At 52.2% G+C, this 17365-nt stretch overlaps 3 protein-coding genes across 10 annotated transcripts in view; 2 read left to right on the forward strand and 1 right to left on the reverse strand.

The window, feature by feature from the left end:
* Smpd4 (sphingomyelin phosphodiesterase 4) overlaps window positions 1-1565 on the forward strand; it is a 28266-nt gene extending 26701 nt beyond the window's left edge. For both annotated transcript variants that reach the window (XM_069994303.1, XM_069994304.1), the window contains one exon: window positions 163-1565. In XM_069994303.1, coding sequence (XP_069850404.1) covers window positions 163-492 — 330 coding nt within the window. In that variant the 3' untranslated portion in view covers window positions 493-1565. The remainder of the gene's footprint in view (window positions 1-162) is intronic.
* A 2773-nt stretch (window positions 1566-4338) lies between these two features.
* On the forward strand, window positions 4339-10537 carry Ccdc74b (coiled-coil domain containing 74B). The gene is made up of 8 exons (XM_069994312.1): window positions 4339-4641; window positions 6596-6640; window positions 7516-7572; window positions 8421-8583; window positions 9540-9729; window positions 9811-9887; window positions 9965-10021; window positions 10190-10537. Exons 1-8 carry the CDS (start codon window positions 4416-4418, stop codon window positions 10326-10328), a joined length of 954 nt encoding a protein of 317 aa, XP_069850413.1. The 5' UTR covers window positions 4339-4415; the 3' UTR covers window positions 10329-10537.
* Window positions 10538-11331: 794 nt separating this feature from the next.
* Window positions 11332-17365, reverse strand: part of Med15 (mediator complex subunit 15) — a 65071-nt gene continuing 59037 nt past the window's right edge. For 6 of the 7 annotated variants that reach the window (XM_069994311.1, XM_069994309.1, XM_069994308.1 and 3 more), the window contains 9 exons: window positions 15662-15789; window positions 15440-15567; window positions 15133-15267; window positions 14995-15058; window positions 14156-14222; window positions 13677-13837; window positions 13425-13591; window positions 12801-12899; window positions 11332-12230 (listed from right to left, as the gene is read on the reverse strand). In XM_069994311.1, the coding sequence (XP_069850412.1) occupies window positions 12094-12230; window positions 12801-12899; window positions 13425-13591; window positions 13677-13837; window positions 14156-14222; window positions 14995-15058; window positions 15133-15267; window positions 15440-15567; window positions 15662-15789 (1086 nt within the window). In that variant the 3' untranslated portion in view covers window positions 11332-12093. The remainder of the gene's footprint in view (window positions 12231-12800; window positions 12900-13424; window positions 13592-13676; window positions 13838-14155; window positions 14223-14994; window positions 15059-15132; window positions 15268-15439; window positions 15568-15661; window positions 15790-17365) is intronic. The other variant, XM_069994306.1, reaches the window with a different exon arrangement.

The raw sequence follows: 17365 nt of genomic DNA on the forward strand, positions 1-17365 counted from the left end.
CGTCACCTTCACATTCCATGTGATCCTACAGGCTATGGAGTGTCTGGGTAGAAATGAGTCCTGGGAGTGGGCTGGGAAGGAGGGTGCTCTGCTGTCCTCGGATTTGCCCACACCTCCTCCACTCCCCATCACCACCACCACTAGTCCTTGTTTGTGCTTTAGTTTGCAGGCCAGATGACTGCTCTGTGTTCCCGGGATGACTTCCTTGGCAGTTTCTGTCGATACCACCTCACAGAGCCTGCATTGGCTGACAGGCACCTGCTGAGCCCTGTGGGGCGGAGACAGGCCACCAGCCAGGCCCGGGGCCCTAGGCTCAGTTTGCGCTTCCTGGGCAGCTACCGGACACTGCTCTCACTCCTTTCAGTCTTCTTTGTGGCCTCTCTGTTCTGCATCGGGCCCCTGCCCTGCTCCTTGCTCCTTGTCCTGGGCTACCTCCTCTACGCCATGGCCATGACACTGCTCACTGAGCGAGGGAAGCTGCACCAACTCTGACAGTTGGCCACTGACTCCAATATAGACCAGCAGGATGTGCGGCATGCCCCCTTCCTTGGCCTGAGAAGTCCTGGCAAGCTTCTTCCAAACGAGAGCATCGTTACCTTTGGGGTTCTTTTCTTGCAGTAGTAGGGTGATCCAGAAGAAACTGAAAGGAGGAAGTGTTGCAGGTTTGGCATGCAAAGGGCCATGTTCATGAGCCATGTCCCTCAGCCCATAAACCCCCAAGCAGCTGAGCTGTTTCTTCAGGCCTTTCTAACCATTCTAGGATTTTGCCAGGTAAAGCTTGGCTTAGCATTCCCACAGTTGACTTCAGGCCTGACCTTCAAGGAACTGGCCTAGCCTTAATCTTTCCTCTCTGGCAATCCTAGAGATAGAAATGGCCATGAGTGACCTTTCCCTCCCTGTGAAATAACCAGGACATTCAGCATCCGCTCCAAGGAAGAATCAATGTTTCTAAAGATTCCTGAGGAAATTAATGACTTATGATTCATAACTGCAGATCTAGATTTTGTCACATTATATGGCTGGGCCATAGAATTCCACTTTTGAGTTCCAGGAAGCCCTCTCAGGCACAGGTGTAATAGGACAATGTTACATCTCTCCTACCCCCCACCCCAAAGAGTTGACCAAGTACACCCTTCTTGGGGTCCAGCCCAGGCATAGCCATGTGGCAGGTGGGCCTGGTTTTCGGAGCACAGCAGTGCGGTTGGGTCCATGGAGTTGCATCCTGCCCGTTTCTACCCACAACCAAAGATGGTCAGAAGCATTGTTTGTCCTCAGTAAAGCCAAGGGTCTAAAGACTGAAATCACCTTTTGATAACACTGACGTTCATAGTATATGACAACATGGTCATGTCATGGATGTCTTCTTCGTTCATCCTGCGGATGACTTACCAACAGCACCTCCATGATGATTTTTTATAAACCAAGCCTTTGGTGTGTGTGGGGAATTTAAAAAATTTTTATGTTGCAAATGCTGGGCTTTGTATTTCGATTGAAGTAATCTAACCAAAAGTCAACCACAAATTTGTAACCTACCATGATCAGAATAAACCCATTCTTGCTTCTGAGTCTTTCAGTACCTGAGTTCAAGTGTCTAGCAACTGGTTCACCTTGCACAGGGTCGCTGGGCAATTGGGAGCTGCAGAAACAACTGGATAATGACAGTGGAGACTGGTCATCTGGATATTTTGTGTTTCTCTCCCAGGGTGGATGAATCTACAGCAGCAGCAAACCAAGGCAGATAGATAATGTAGAAGGTGGCCCTGTGGTGGTGATGAACCCTGTGAATTTCACCTTGTATTCCACAGATCAGAATTGGCTTTAATATGTAAAGCAGATCTCTCAAAACATATCTTGGGCTTACAGGAGATTCAAGAATCATGAGTAGCTGCGACTGACCTGAACTAACCAACAATCCCCAGGTCAACATCTCACTCAGACTTGCCATGAGCAGCTGTTTGAAAGTTAAAAGGTTCCTGATAAGATCAGCCCTCATTAATGACTGTTGATTTGGCTTTTTTTGGGGGGGGAGGGGGAGGGATTAGACCTAGAGCCTTGAAGATGCTAGAATCCTTTACCCCTAAGACACACCCCTAGTCCAGAAGTGACCATTGCCATCACTTGAAAATTTAGCTGATTTGGCTCAAATCCAGAATTCTTAACACAGTTTACTTAAATGTAAAGGTACCAAAATAGGTCAAATGATTTCCCAATCAACTTCTGTTCCTATTCAGAATTAATGTCAGCCATATTCCAGTTCTAAAAATAGGCTTTGGGGGGTTGGGAAGGTGGCTCAGTGGTAGAGTGCTTGCCTTGCATGCATGAGGCCCTGGGTTCGATTCCCCAGCACCACATAAGCAAAAAGAAAAAAGCCGGAAGTGGCTCTGTGGTTCAAGTGGTAGAGCGCTAGCCTTGAGCTGAAGAGCTGAGGGACAGCGCCCAGGCCCAGAGTTCAGACCCCACGACCAGACCCCCCACACACACACACAAAAAAATAAAAAACAGGCTTTGGCCAGGTACCAGTGGCTTAAGCCTGTAATCCTAGCTACTTAGGAGGCTGAGATCTGAGGTTCACAGTTCAATGCCACCTGGGCAGAAAAGTCCCCATGAGCCATCTCCAACTAACTATTCAACCAGAAGTGGTGCAGTGGCTCAAGTGGTAGAGTGCTAGCCTTGAGCAAAAGAAGCTCAGGGACAGTGCCCAGGCCCTGAGTTCAAGCCTCAGGACTGGAAAAAAAAGAAAAATCCAGGGCGAAGAGAAAAAGCTGCTTCTATTTGTTGTTTCTCTTCCCCATGCCTTTTGTTTATGTGTAGTCACACAGTTGTTTTGGTTTTGGTGCCAGTCCTGGGGCTTGAACTCAAGGGCCTAGGCCCTGTCCCTAGCTTTTTGTGCTGAATGCTCGAGCCCTACCACTTGAGCCAAAGCTCTACTTCCAGCTTCTTGGTAGTTAACTGGAGATGAGTCTTATGAACTTTCTTGCTTAGGTTGGCTTTAAACTTCGATCCTCAGATCTCAGACTCCTGAATATTACAACCACTAGCACCTGGCTTGTCTTTGTATTACAGGCATGAGTCACTGGTGCCTGGTTTTGTTGTTGTTGTTGTTGTTTGTTTTGAGATGGTGGTACTGGGGTCTTAACTTGACCTCACACTTCCTAGGTAGCTGTTCTACTCTCAAGCCATGACTCCAGCCTTTTTCCTTCCTTTAGTTTTTGAATAGGGTTTTGGTTTTTGACCTAGCTGGCCTGCATGGCAATCCTTCTATTTATATTTTCCAAGTACCCTGGTAGACTGGCATCTTTTTATTGGTTGATCCAGGTTCTTGAACCTACTTGCCTAGCTGGCCTTGAACTATCCTCCCCATCTCAGTCTCCTGAGTAGCTGGGATTACCTGGATTTACAGGTGTGCACTACCACTACCACAAGACTTTTTGGTTTTATTTTTATGTGGTACCAAGGAAATTGAACCCAGCACCCCAGAGTGCTACTCACTAAGTCACATTCCCAGCCCCACAGATTTTTTTAAAAATCTTTTTGTTGGTCATGGAGCTGTTCCTCAGCTTTTTAGCTAGCACTCTACCACTTGAGCCACTTTCTTTTTTTTTCTGGTAGTTTATTGGAGATAAGAGTTTTATGGCCTGGGATGGCTTTGAACCGTGGTGCTCAGATCTCAGCCTCCTGAGTAGCTAGGATTATAGATGTGAGCCACCGGCACCAGCCCACAAGATCTTATTGAGGTGACATTTTAATAGCTTCTTGCCAGGGCTGGGAATGTGGCTTAGTGGTAGAGTTGACTAGCATGCACAAAGCCCTGGGTTTGATTCCTCGGTACCAAATAAACAGAAAAAGGCAGAAGTGGTGCTATGGATGAAGTGGTAGAGTGCTAGCCTGGAGCAAAAGAAGCTCAGGGACTATGCCCAAGCTCTGAGTTCAAGCCCCAGGGGGAAAAACCAAACAAACAAAAAACTTCTTGTCCAGCTGGCTTTGAATCTGTGTTCTTTGCATCTCTGCTTCCTAAGTAACTGGGATTGCATTCATCACAATCTGGCCTCTTTTCTTCTTTATCTACATTTATAATAATAAAGATTCTGCGATTGCTGGAACTGGATTGGAAGTTGATTTTTGTGCCTGTAACCATATCCTATTCAAAAAGCGAGCCGTTACAATGGATAAAGAGAAATATTAGCGGACGCAAACAAGTTCTCAAACAAGTTCAAGCCAGCTGTGCTTTCTAATTCAGGTGTAAATGCCTGGGCAGAACGCGGTCACAGGCCCCGCCCCAGCCACACGCCACGCCCCCGCGGGCGTGCCCGTTCCCGTGGCGACGCGGAGCCAAGTCGGGTCAGCTCGGCCACTGAGCGGGCTGCGTGCAGTGGCGGTGGCAGGGACGGCAAGGGCGACTGAGAGGGGCGTGGGTGATGGCCGCACCACGGCCCGTCAGCTCGAACTCCAGCTCCAGGAGCTCGTCCCGACCGCGCCCGCGCCCCTCAGGCCAGCAGCAGCCTGCTGCGCAGCTTGGGCTCTACGAAGCCCAGAAGCGGATCCTGGATCTAGAGAAGAGCCTGCAATTTCTGCAGCAGCAGCACTCGGAGACGCTGGTCAAGCTCCATGAGGAGATCGAGTACCTGAAACGGGAGAACAAAGGTGAGTCCAGCTGCTCCCGGGTCCCCACACCTGGGCTTCCCTGGCCTGCTGCGGCCAGAAGCGCTCAGCACATATACTCTAGAACAGACTTGAGATATGGAGAGAATACAGGGCAGCATCCACTGGCTGGCCGTTGGCCTCCTTCCTGCTCCCAGACACCCTGTCCAGAGAGTCGTCTCCCCACTGCACACTCCTCCTCTGCAGCTGGCTCTGCAGAGTTTTCACAAAAGCCTGGTGCTGGTGGCTCAAGATGTAGCTACTAAGAGGCTAAGATGTGGGGATCGAAGTTCAAAGCCAGCCCAAGCAAGACAGTCTATAAGATTCTTATCTCCAATGAACCACCAAAAAGCTAGAAGTGGGCTGTGGTTCTAATGGTAGAGCACTCGTCTTGGGAAAAAAGAAAAATAAATAAATAAAAGCTCTGGGACAGGGGCTAGGTCCTGAGCTAAAGTGTTCACAAAGCTGGACGACCATAGCTCATGTCTATATATCCTAGCTGCAAATCCTAGCTGAGATTAGGAGAATCTTGGTTTGAGGCCAGCCTGGATAAAAAAATAAAAACTTCCCAGGACAATGAGTAAAGAGCAGAGCTGGAGGCATGGCTTAAGTGGTAAAGCAAAAAGCAAGCAAGCCAAGCAAGCTCAATGTCCAGAGTTCAAACCCCACAACTGGCCAGGTGCTGGTGGCTTCCGCCTGTAATCCTAGCTACTCAAGAGGTTGAAATCTGAGGATCACGGTTCAAATCTAGCCCGGGTAGGAAAGCCCGTGAGATTCTTTTTTTGTTTTTTGTCGGTCGTGGGGCTTGAACTCTGGGCCTGGGCATTGTCCTTCAGCTCTTCAGCTCAAGGCAAGCACTCTGCCACTTGAGCTACAGCGCCACTTCCCGTTTTCTGGTGGTTTATTGGAGATAGGAGTCTCACACTTTCCTGCCCGGGCTGGCTTTGAACCGCGATCCTCAGATCTCAGCCTCCTGAGTAGCTAGGATTATCGGCGTGAGCCACCAGCGTCCAGCAGCCCGTGAGATTCTTATCCAATAAACCACTAGAAAACAAGTGATGCTGTGGCCCAAGTGGTAGAATGCTAGCCTTGGGCTGAAGAGCTAAGGAACAGAGCCCAAGCCCAGAGTTTGAGCCCCTTGACAAAAAAACAAACAAAAAAAACCCCCACAACTGACCGCCCATAAAAGATTTTTTTTTGGGGGGGGTGTCGGTCGTGGGGCCTGAACTCTGGGTCTGGGCGCAATTCTTCAACTCTTTAGCTCAAGGCTAGCACTCTACCACTTAGCCACAGCGCCACTTCTGGCTGTTTTCTGCTTATGTGGTGCTAAGGAATTGAACCCAGAGCCTCATGCATGCAAGACAAGCACTCCACCACTGAGCCACCTTCCCAGCCCCCATAAAAGATTTTTAGAGGTTAAATGTAGCCAAGAACTCACAAATTAAACATACCCATGTTAGCCAAGGATCCTCTGCCCACCTGAGGCATCAATTTTGTCCTGTTTTCTGGTGTTCTCTGTACCTGAAGTGCCAGAGTCCCTCACTGGGAGTCTATTATGTGGATGGATCCCCTTCCCCATGCTTTCTAGAATCTTATCCAGTCTGATGCCTGGCCTGACCAGCCCTGTGTTAGGTACTGTTTGACCCCTGCATTGCTCACATTCATCAGAGAGCTGTCATCCATCATATCCCCTTGCGACCTGGCCTAGAAGTGGGTGCCCTGAAGACATCAGGGGCATGATGTGGGATGACAGGCAACATCCAGAGGCATTTCTGCCCAGAATACCCAAGGTAAAGGTTTGGTGGGAGAAAGCTGGTGGGCCCACAACAGAATCCAGTCAGCACGATCACCAGCTGAGACTTGGGCCCAATGGGAGGACCAAGGCAAAAATGGGGCAGGTCTAACTTTGTCCTTTGTCTTCCTTGTAAAAGTAACCGGAGTATGTGCTTGCTTTCAGATCTCCACTACAAGCTAATAATGAATCAGAAGCCACAAAAGAAAGGTACAACTGAGTCCGAGTGCCCAATGGCAAGTTACCACCGTCCACAACAGCCCCTCCAAACCCTGTGCCCATCTGGCTGCTCAGTCAGGACTGGTTCGGGGGATTAGAACTCATGCCAGTTATCCTAGCCACAGCTGGGTACCATGCTCTCAGAGCCCCTGGGCAGTTAGGATTGGGGAGCCTGAAGATCTACCCTTAACTCAGCAGAACTGCTGGGCTTTCCCACCCAACTGGTTTCACCCAGATACCCCAGCCTATGCACTTTCCCTAGGGGAATCCTTCCTGCCAAACTCTAGGGACTGGGGAGGAGGAAACAGATTCAGACCTGCAAGCCACATGTCTAAGTCATTCCTCTTCTTCATGATGACCCCACTCAGGGATGCCTCAGTTAATTTCCTTGGCTCACTTACCTTCTGATTTGACTAGTTAAGATGCCAGGTGAAAATGTTCTTGTGTCTAGCCTGCCCAAGGCTTTCCCTTCCTGAAGACTCAATAGAACAGGTGGTGGTAGGAGGCCCCTTTTCCAGCAGAGCAGAACAGACCCATCAGGCTGCTCTGAGCAACACACAGCCTGAGCTAGTGGTTCAGCTCTGCAGGACTTGGAGGCCCTGCTAGGACAGCAGGAGAGGGAGGTCATATTCAACAGCAGTACCTGATGCTCCTTTGGTATAGGCTTCCTGTGTTTTCTGGATGGTCCCTCAGGAAGTCTTTCCAGGGGTCTCTTTTCCTTGGGGTGCTGTGCTGGGTCTGGCACTGCTGTATGGGAGTATGCGTATCATAGGGAGCACACAGGTTTGAACCAACACTCAGGGCTAAGTGGTAAGCATAGGTAAGTTGCCATTGTCTTGGGCTGAGTCTTATGTCCCCTCCTGCAGGAAGCAGCTCCTCCTTGAGCCTCCAGTCCAACAAGTCCATTTCCAACTCAATATCAGGTGAGTAGATCGGCACCTGTTTGTACTCCAAGCTGGAGGAGTGCTCTGCTGAGGTCCAGGGCTGTATGGCCATTATGGGGTATTAACTAGAAAGCTGCAAACTCAAAGTGGCCCTCTGTCAGGCAAATCTCAGGGAAGACCCTGTGGTTTGGGAACACAAGGGCAGCCAAAAGGAGTCAAGATGCAGTGGGGGTGGAGCTAATGCCCCAAGCTGAAATGGGAAGCACAAGAACCATGGTCCAGTGGCAGGCTACTCTAGCAAGACTGAGTCTTTATCACTGTGTCATTGTAGGGCACAAAGGTGCTGTGGCAGGCCCACCCGGGGCAAGACAGTGAGGAGTCAGGGACAGCAAGAGGGACCTCCAAGTGCTTCCTGTAGTGGAATTCCTGGGAGGAGGGTAGATAGCGGTTGCCTAGTAAAAGCCCTGCTTAGCCTGTGTCTCCAACGCAGGCAAGATGCAGGTGGGATAGGCCTGCCCACGGACCATTTTTGCAGGTCTCTTCCGCTATGCTGCCATCCAGCAGCAGCAGCAGTCACTGCTGGGCTAGTAAGCAATGAGCCTGGGACAACAGGCATGCGTGGACAGGGACTAGGCCTCTCCTTCAGTTTCACTGTACCCAAAATGAAGACCAGCTTCCAACTACTGTTACTGTTTTAGAACATTCTACAGCAACTACTCAGAGGGGTCAGTCACCCTCCTAACAGCCATCAGAGAGACACACAGTTTTCATCTTCCCTTTACAGAGGTCTACACTGAGGCAGGGATAGGGCTCCAGTGGCCAATCCTAAAGTCCTTGGCTGTAGATCTTGAGGCCTGTAGTGATGACATGTTGGATCTGCCCTGCAGCTACCGTTCAAGCCAAGACCAGGTCCCAGCCTGGCTCCTCCAGGAAACAAGAGTCGAAAACTGACATCTCCCAGAAGATGGACTTAGAAGAACAGCCACTTGGTGCTTCCATGAGTCAAAGCAGCAAGTTGGACAGAGTCCCTGGGGTACAGGGCCAGACCAAGTAAGGGCTTCCTGCTTCCTAGGGCCAGGCTGCACCCCAAAGGCCCCATGGTGGCACTTCATAGGCTCGCACCCTTGGACCAGCAGCTTTGCCTCCTCCTCCATGGGCCTGATTGCACTGGGCTCATAGAAGTGGTCAGCTGGAGGCCCTATTTGATGGGTACCATTTTCTTCCCCCTCCCTGGGGGTCATGAAGGGATCCTGTGAGGGCCTGAATCAAGAGAACCAGAGGTACCCCCCAAACCATTTTCTCAGAGAGAAGAAACCAAAAGTGATTTGGCTTATTATTTTTATTTTTTTTTATCTGTTGTGGGGCTTGAGCTCTGGACCTGGGCGCTGAACTCTTCAGCTCAAGGCAAATGCTCTACCACTTGAGCCACTGCACCACTGCCAGTTTTCTGATGGTTTATTGGAGATAAGAGTCTCACGAACTTTCCTGCCCAGGCTGGCTTTGAACCATGATCATCAGATCTCAGCCTCCTGAGTAGCTAGGATTACAGGCGTGAGCCACCAATGCCTGGCTTTTTTTTTTTTTAAACCAAGTACACAGTATATTGGGTTCCCGTGCCTGGTTAGACTGAGATGGGCACAGGATGCCTTTGGAAAGCTAGCAAGACAGAGAGAGCCAGGCTCTGCTGACTCCTAAATTCGTAAGGCCTCCCTGATGCTGTGGAGGCCAGCACTTGGCCTGCTTCTCTGTATAGTCCTAAAACACTCCTTAGAAGTCTGCAGGGAGGGTTAGGTTCAGGGTAGCCTAGCAGCTAGCCACGCTCCACTCAACCCCTATCTGACCCTGGTCCCAGCTGGTCCCAGGATACCCTGGTTTGTGTGAGAACGGACAGGGCCTTCTTCACTTCTCACACCCACACTGGCATGGGCAGCACCCTGGGGAGGCTGGCAGGTAGGTGGTTATACCAAACTACAGGTCATCTCGGAGCTGCCATAATGATGTTTCAGAGACGAGGATGCGGAGATCTCTAATTCAGTGGCACCCTTGGTAGGGAGCAGCCAGCACAGGGGAAAGCAGGTGACAGGGGCAGCTGCCTCACTGAGCCTGCCCCCACACCTGCGCAAGCCCACCACAGTGCAGCAATGTGAGGTGGTCATCCGGCAGCTGTGGAATGCCAACCTTCTGCAGGCCCAAGAGGTGAGGCCTGGGCGGGAGTGGACTGGCACCAATGTGGGCCTCACCATGCATCCCACTCTATCTCTCTGCCCTGCCTTTTAGCTGCAGCACCTCAAGTCTCTCCTGGAGGGGAATCAGAGGTCTAAGGCTGTCACTGAGTCCGGGTCTGGCTCTCTCAAGTGAGTGTCCCTGTGCCCACTAGCCCTAGCCCAATAGGACCTGGCAACACGGGCTCATTGCTGACTTCCTTCCCCAGAGACCAGGAGGCCATGCAGTTCCCCAAGGTCTCCACCAAGGGCATCTCTAAGAAGTGGTAAGGCCCCTGGCATGGGACAGTGGGAAGCCCTGCACATGGTGTCTACAGGGAGGAGGGCTGGGTCTCAAGACACAGAGCCAGCTCCTATAAGGCCTAAGTTCCAGGGCACTCACAAGCTGTAGAGGCTTGCTTGCTCATGGTAGCCACTTCTCTCCATACCTGCAGCCTGATTCTGAGCCCAATGTCCACGGCAGAGCGAGGCATCCTGCCTGCTCTGAAGCAGAGCTTGAAGAGCAACTTCGCAGAGCGGCAGAAGCGGCTGCAGGTGGTGCAGAACCGGCGCCTGCATCGCTCGGTGCTCTGAGCCAGCGCCCAGCAGCTCTGCTGCCCTCTCCCTTCCCCTCCCACGGATTCCACTACTTTTCAGCCACTCAATTCCAAGTTAGACAAAAACCATGACAGATAAAGTACTTAATCTCGGAGCTGAGAAACTATTTTCTCACTACTGTTTTGCTATTCTTTATTTACACAAAAGCATATTATTACCAGTTGAAAACAGAAAATAAAGCTTGTTTCACCTAGTTTCCTTGCCTCATGGCTATCAGTCTCTCTTTGGCCATTTGTCCCTCATCGAGGATTCTGCTAGTCTGGAATGCCAGGCCTGGGGCAGCCAAGGATGCCTCATCCCCGGAGCTGATGACTTCCCTCAAGGTAAACTGCCAGCAGAGCCCCACATTACCTTCTTGGAGGCCAAGTGGCTTTCTGGTCTCGACTGGCCCAAGAATGGCCTTCTAGGCTGAGCTTCCTGTCCAGATGGGCACTCCTATAGGTGCAACACTGTCCTTTGCTGCCAACAAAGGGTCCAGCTGGGCCCTTTGTGCTTGGAGTCCACCGCCAAAGGACTGTCCTCTCGAGCCAGCTGCTCCCTCGCCCCCACCTCCAGAACAGCAACTGCGTATATCACCGTGAGGTGGTCAGCTTGTGTCTACTCCAGCGGCAGCATGGCCCCACTGCCTTATGCTCTGGCATGAACCACGGCTGGAATTTGGCCAGTGTACAAACCAGGCTGACAAAAAGGACACAGGAACCAGGCACTGGAGGCTCACGCCTGTAATCCTAGCTACCCAGGAAGGTGAGATCTGAGGATCACAGTTCAAAGCCAGCCCAGTCAGGAAAGTCCATGAGACTCTTATCTCCAATTAACCACCAAAACCCAGAAGTAGTGGTGTGGTAGAGTGCTAGCCTGGAGCAAAAGAACTCAGGAACAGAAGAGCTAAGGTGTGGGGCATCGTGGGCCCAACTAGTCACCTTTGAGACTGATAGTGACCTTGATTTAGGGGAGGAGGGGATACAGTGAAGAACAAACAGAGGAATAATAAATTTATTTTAAGAACCACATATGACAGAGTAGTGCACATATAAAAAGGGAAAACTTGCCACCAGAGGGCTGCTGGTGCTGCCCAGTGTGGCAAGTGATCCAGGGGGGCAATCCTCAAGGAAGCCCATATTTTCTGGGGGTTGGCATGGGAAGTAGGTGTTCTGAGGATACTGGGGCCCAAGCACAGGTCACAGCACCCTCACCCGAGTGACAGAGGGATCAGGCTCTCAGACACCCCTGTGCCCTCACAGCGCTGAGCAGGAGGCCCATGAGGTCCCTCACCGTGGGGCCCTCCAGACAGGACCCCATGTCCTCTATCTAGGAGTGTCGCTGTATGTGGTCCACATGCCACAAGTGGCACAGTACGAACCCAACACTGAGCAAAGTTGTCCTAGGATTTTCTTGTGTCTTCCACAGTCGCCTATAAAAAAACGAGTACAATGTATTCTAGCACATGATGCTTGGACGAGACCCTGAGCTCTCCCTCATGCTGCTGGGTAGACAGAACCTGGAGAGAACACAGGGAGAACTTTCTCTAGGAGGACCCTCACTCCCTGGGCAGCCAGCTCCAGTCACCTGGCCCTGTGCTGCACAAGTATGGGGAAACGTCTGGTAGGTCCCCAAGGCAGGAGATAAAAGCAGGAAAGCTAACTTAACCCCAGGCTCTAAGGAAGCCAACACCTAGAAATGTTCAAGAGGTGGTGTGGGCCTGCAGCCCAACAAGACTACAGGCGGTCCTCACAGTTCCTGGCTAGGCAGCTGAGAGGCAGGCCTGGTGGATGCTCTGTGCCCAGGTGTTGAGCAGGGCGGTGACCGAGTGCTTGTCGGGCAGCTGCAGCAGTCTGGAGGTCATGCACTGGTGCACTGATTGCAGAAAGGGGTTGGCATCTGCAAGAGAGCAGTGGGTTGGTAAGTGCCAAGCCTTCAGCAAGGAGCAGCTGGACCTGAGCCCCAGGCCGGAAAGCACTTCTGGGAAGAGTTGCCTTGGTCTTGGTCTCCTGCTCCTGCCTGGCAGATGGGCTGTCTTCATAGTTACAAACTCAGTGAAGAACTGGAATGTGAACTGGATCTGGAGCCCCTGGCTTTTCCTCTGTGACACTCTTAGGGACCCAGCCTAGCTCTGCTGTATGCCAGGGTGGGGGGGGAAAATGTCTACCAAAGAGACCAAGCTCCTGGCAGTGGCCCTGTGTCAGCACTACAGAGCTCTGTGGTGGCTGCCAGGAACAGCTGGGTCTGTCCTGAAGCCATGGGCTTGCTCACCCCTCCCCTAACAAACAGCTTCCTGGAGTCATGAAACAGAGAGTGAAGGACACAATGCAGGGCAGAGGCTGTCTCCAGGTGACCAGTGAGCAACATTTTCCTGCCCGTGCAGGGGAGGTAGGAGGGACAGAGAAGTGTTCCTGACCTACAGAGCTGGCCCCACATGTCCTGGCCCCCAGATGTCCCCTTTTGGCTCACCATACTGCCACTGCCGGTCGATCCACAAGGGGCTCTGGGCAGGGTAGTCAGCGGGCACACTGAGCTCCAGCGGTGGCACAGTCGGGAGGTCCTTGTCATCTGTAACACATAAGGCTGCACCTATTATCTGGCCCAAGCCCTAACACACACAGCCCTGCTCCTAAACTGGCTCTCTCTACTCCTTGCAGGGAGCCTTGCTGCAGGCCTGGATGCCTCTGGGACTTCTGAACACTGGGCCATGGAGTCTCCTATGAAGATGGGTGTCCAGGGGTGCTGACACACAACCTCAGACAAGAGCCACTTCTCAAAGGGAGTGAGGACAGAGGAGGTAGCTTAGCAGGCTGGTATGGTGCTCTTGCTCAACTCCCTTGTTCAGCTAGCATTCTACCACTTGGGCTATGCCTCCAAGTTTATAATGCCTAGTAAATTTTCTGCCCCGTCTGACTTTGAACTGGATCCTATGAACTTGAGCCTCTTGAGTAGATAGGATTATAGCTTTGAGCCACCACCAGCACGTACCTGGCAAGTACCAGTGTTTTGAAGGCCTGGTATGGGAAGGTAAGCCCTGGGGCTATAGATTAGGCCTTGCTCTCCTAAGCCACCCAACCCTGCCTGAACACTCACCCAGCCTGCAGATCAGATGGACAGTGCCGTTGTTACTGCAGTGGGAAGGGTCGAGGTTCACCAGGAATTTGGGGTCTAACCTGGCCACCTCCCCCTGGAGCACGTTGGGGATGCTCTGGCGCTCATCCTCCTCAAGCTTTCGCTTCCGGGAGCATACCATGGGAGCCCTGGATGGGGACCATGGTGACATGATTACATGTAGCCTTGGTCCTCCTACCCCCCATCATGAGACTTAGCCCCAGCCGCACATACGTGATGGGTGGGCCATGGATGGCTGTCATGGCAGGCACAAATGTGCGATACAGGGAATGGTTGAAGACAGGCGAGCGGATGTTGGCCAGGACAGCATCCAGGAGTGGCTGGCACAGGTCCTGTTGCTTGGTTGGTAGCACTGGTGGGGGTGGGGGGGTGGGCTGGGAATAGGATGGGCAAGGTCACCAGCCTGGGCTTGTGGCCTCAACCCATCCTGAACAGGTCTTCCAGATCCCAGGTCCCTCATCACAGCAGCTTCCTGCAGTATTCCTGGAAAGAATCCTGCCCCAACAACCTCATTCCCACCCAGGTTCCTTCCCTGGGCTAGGGCCTTATGCTAGGCTGGCAAATGCATGCGAATACCCATGGAGACAAGGGTGACCTCTTTCAGGTCCTCACTCTCTATAGCAGACTGGCCTTTGCATAAAAGCTCCTTCTAGCTAGCTACAGTGTATGTACAACTCTGGGGCTCTACTCACCACTGCCATATCATTCTTGAGTTTCTCCAGGGCAATCTCACACTTCTGCAGGGTTTTTAGGGGACACCTGAGGGGAGAGAACATGTGGGCTATCCTTCTGTGCTGGGGGGCCAGGGAAGTAGGTGATGCTTGGGTGTTGATCCAGACTCCTGGGCCACAACCACAGAAACCTAGCCAGTCCACAGCCACTCCCAACCCAGACTGAGAAGACCTCAGCCTCCTCTAGGCCGATCCCTGTAACTCCAATGAAGGATCAACCCAGGAGGGCCTGGACAGCTCCAACAAGGGGGCCTTCTCCCCCCCAAGTATGCAAATGAGGGATGTGTCTAGAAAGGAAGCAGACCTTAGCTGAGGTGAGGCAGAGACAGAAGAAGGACCATCCACATGCGCAGGTCTGTGGTGCTACCCAAGACTAATAATGCTCAGAGCAGCATGAGGCTAGCAGGCAGAAAAGGTTAGAACCTGACCAGCTACTTCTTCCCATATGCTTTTCACAGGCACCGTCACCATCATGTATGACCATAACTAGTTCTGCTGAGCATGGGTGACAAAGTTAGCCTATTATAGCAGCTGACAGAAAGGCCACTACAAACTAGGCCTTGGATAATGTCCGGATGAGCCAGGCTGTCATGGCCACAGGGTAGAAGCATGGATCAGAGTAGGAGCCCTCAACAGAGCAAAAGCTGAAGGAATTGAAGTCTGGGCTTGAAGCACAGCAGGACTCCTATGTGTAGCCTCTGTCAGGGGTCACAGAATTTTGCTGGCTCCTTTGCTAAGCCTACATTGCCAAGCTCTAGGGACCTTCCATTTCCTGCTCAGGGCCCAAGGGCAAAGCTCACCGCTTAGAGGGGTCGGTCAGAATGTCCAGAAGGCTCTTCATCTTACTCAGGTCTTTTTTTCTGTCTGGGACAAAGAGGGGATACTGAGACACAGGGCACAGGGGGTTCCCAGGGCCCTGTGCCCAGCCTGAGTCTCACCTTCGTTCTTGTCGATCTTGTTGATCATGCGGCGTAAGGGCTCAATGTACTTGGACAGCTGCTTCAGCTTGTCCAGGTACTGTTGCTCCTCAGCCTGGCTGGAGCCTGCAGGGCTCATGACAGAGCTGGGGTTCACTGCAGGACACAGTAGGTGAGGCTAGCTCTCTGCCAACCTTTGTGGGGTGCAGATGCTCTGACGGGTCCAAGAGCTCATGCACCCCTTCTAAGTTGAGGACTGGGATGGAGAGGTTGACTCTTGGCCCCTTGTGGTATGTCCACCCCAGGTCCAGCCCCAGGTCCAGCTTACCAGGGGTATTTAAAGGTCCAGGCGAGGGGACACTGAAGTTTTGCGGGGTACGGGCTGTCACTGGGCTCTGTGAAGGCTGTGGGGAGGGGCTAGGCAGGAAGCTGCTGGGAGACTGGGCAGGGCCAGAGCTGCAGTCAAATGAAAGAAAGCAGGTCTGAGTGGGGTACCTGAGTGGGCTTGCCCCAGGGACTGGGCAAGGAGGGGTATCCCTGGTCAGCCTACCTGACGTTGGAGTTGGGCTGCGAGCCAGGCTGTGGGGACGGCTGGGGAGGAGGAGGCATTGACTGTGGGGTCTGTACCTGCTGGCCTGGCGACGGCGAGGACAGCATGGTGAGGCCACTCTGGCTGACCTGCAAGTGGAGGGGCTCAGCCGGCTCACTGCCACCTGTTCCCAGCTTCCCACTGCACCCAAAGGCTTGTCCTCTGCAGTTTTACCCTATACCACTATCTTCTTTCAGACGCTGCTCCCATACACAACTAGGCACAAGCACCACCTCTGGGTACAGTGTCTGAGGGGCTGGCAGGAATACCAGGCAGGGTAGCCTGGCCTCTTGGTGGAAGACACGAGGACTCTGGGCTTGGACAGCCATGACTATTCCCCTGCTTCTGTGGCATGGGGTATAAGAAAGAGAAAGGTCTGGGAATGCAATGGCCTGTGTCATGCCTGCAGTGCTCTTATCTGTAGGTCAATAAGGCCCTGCTCTACTAGCCATGGGCCAGTCTTCCTGCATGCTTCTATGAGACCTCCCAAGCCACCAGGCTGATGGTCCCCCAAAACACAGTCAGCCACAAAAGTCTTCTATCCTCTGACTGGTTTTTGGTTGATGCAGACATGGTGTCTTATACTTTGTCCATCTGGATTTGCTTAACTGAATGTCCAAGGAGGCCAATACACAGGTGACACCTGCTCTAGCCTCATCCAGCACCTCCTCTGGATGCAGAACCCACTGGCTGGGGCAAGTGACTGTCAGGAAGCCAGGCTTAGTGTGTGACTCTGCCCCAGAAATGCAGGCCTCGACTCCTCAGAAGCCGGGCCTGTCCACAGTACAGGGCTGCTCTCTGCTCCCTAGTTTGCATCCCAGATGGTACAAATTGGGCCACTTGCACCACTATTAGCACCAACTTCACCCATGAACCCCAAGAGCTGAAACCACAGTGTCTGGCATGGAGGGATAGATGTGTTACTCCTTCCAGCAGAGAAGCACAAGATGATAGTTATGCCAGTCCCTTGACACACTGGGACCAACCTGAGGCCTTGCAAACCTCCAGATTGTCAAGGGCCCAAGGTGGCATCTCCCACACATTATTCAACCTACTGAGCACCCCTTCAAAGCCTTCCTTCTGAGGGGCCAGCCCATAGCCTCTGACACTGTACATTCTGAGGCCACAGTTCTGCACTCATACTTTCACCATGGCAGGAGTGCTGGCTAAGGATGACTCTACTTAGAGTTCCAGATAGAGATGCCCAGAGTGCAAATGGAGGCTTCCTCACAACCCATGCTGTATGCACTGGGTGGCAGGCAGCACCAAGACACGGGGCAAACCCCCTCTCCCCACAGGTGTGCTGTCCACAAGGTTGGGTCTGTGCCCCCAAGCGAAGTCACTGGCCCAGTGAGAGGAACAGATGGAATGAACCGTTTCTATTACTTTGTGATTTTTTTAAAAAGCACACCAAAAACCCCCACAAAAAAAACCCTAGATGGGAAGGAAGAGAGGGGAGAAGGGAAAAGGCAGAAAACGGATAAGGAGAGAGAGGGGAGGGGAAAAGAAGACTAAGAGAACACAGGCCTCTGGCTGCTGGGCCTAGTCACTCTGAATGGAGATTCATGTTGTGTTAGCGTCAGACATGGGACTGCTATGTTGAGCTGAGTAACTGTAACAGGTTTCTGACATATAGGTCCAACACACACTCGTGGTGCTGGGGTA

The sequence above is a fragment of the Dipodomys merriami genome, unplaced genomic scaffold (assembly GCF_024711535.1).
Source record: "Dipodomys merriami isolate MVZ:Mamm:240054 unplaced genomic scaffold, mDipMer1.0.p SCAF_45, whole genome shotgun sequence".
Classification (NCBI taxonomy): Eukaryota; Metazoa; Chordata; class Mammalia; order Rodentia; family Heteromyidae; genus Dipodomys; species Dipodomys merriami.

Excerpts from the sequence above, each read along its gene's own strand:
- Ccdc74b (XM_069994312.1), top strand. The coding sequence starts at position 4,416 with ATGGCCGCACCACGGCCCGTCAGCTCGAACTCCAGCTCCAGGAGCTCG. Across the intron at positions 8,584-9,539 it reads GGGGTACAGGGCCAGACCAA|AGACGAGGATGCGGAGATCT; the intron begins GTAAGGGCTTCC and ends ATGATGTTTCAG. Across the intron at positions 10,022-10,189 it reads AAGGGCATCTCTAAGAAGTG|CCTGATTCTGAGCCCAATGT; the intron begins GTAAGGCCCCTG and ends CCATACCTGCAG.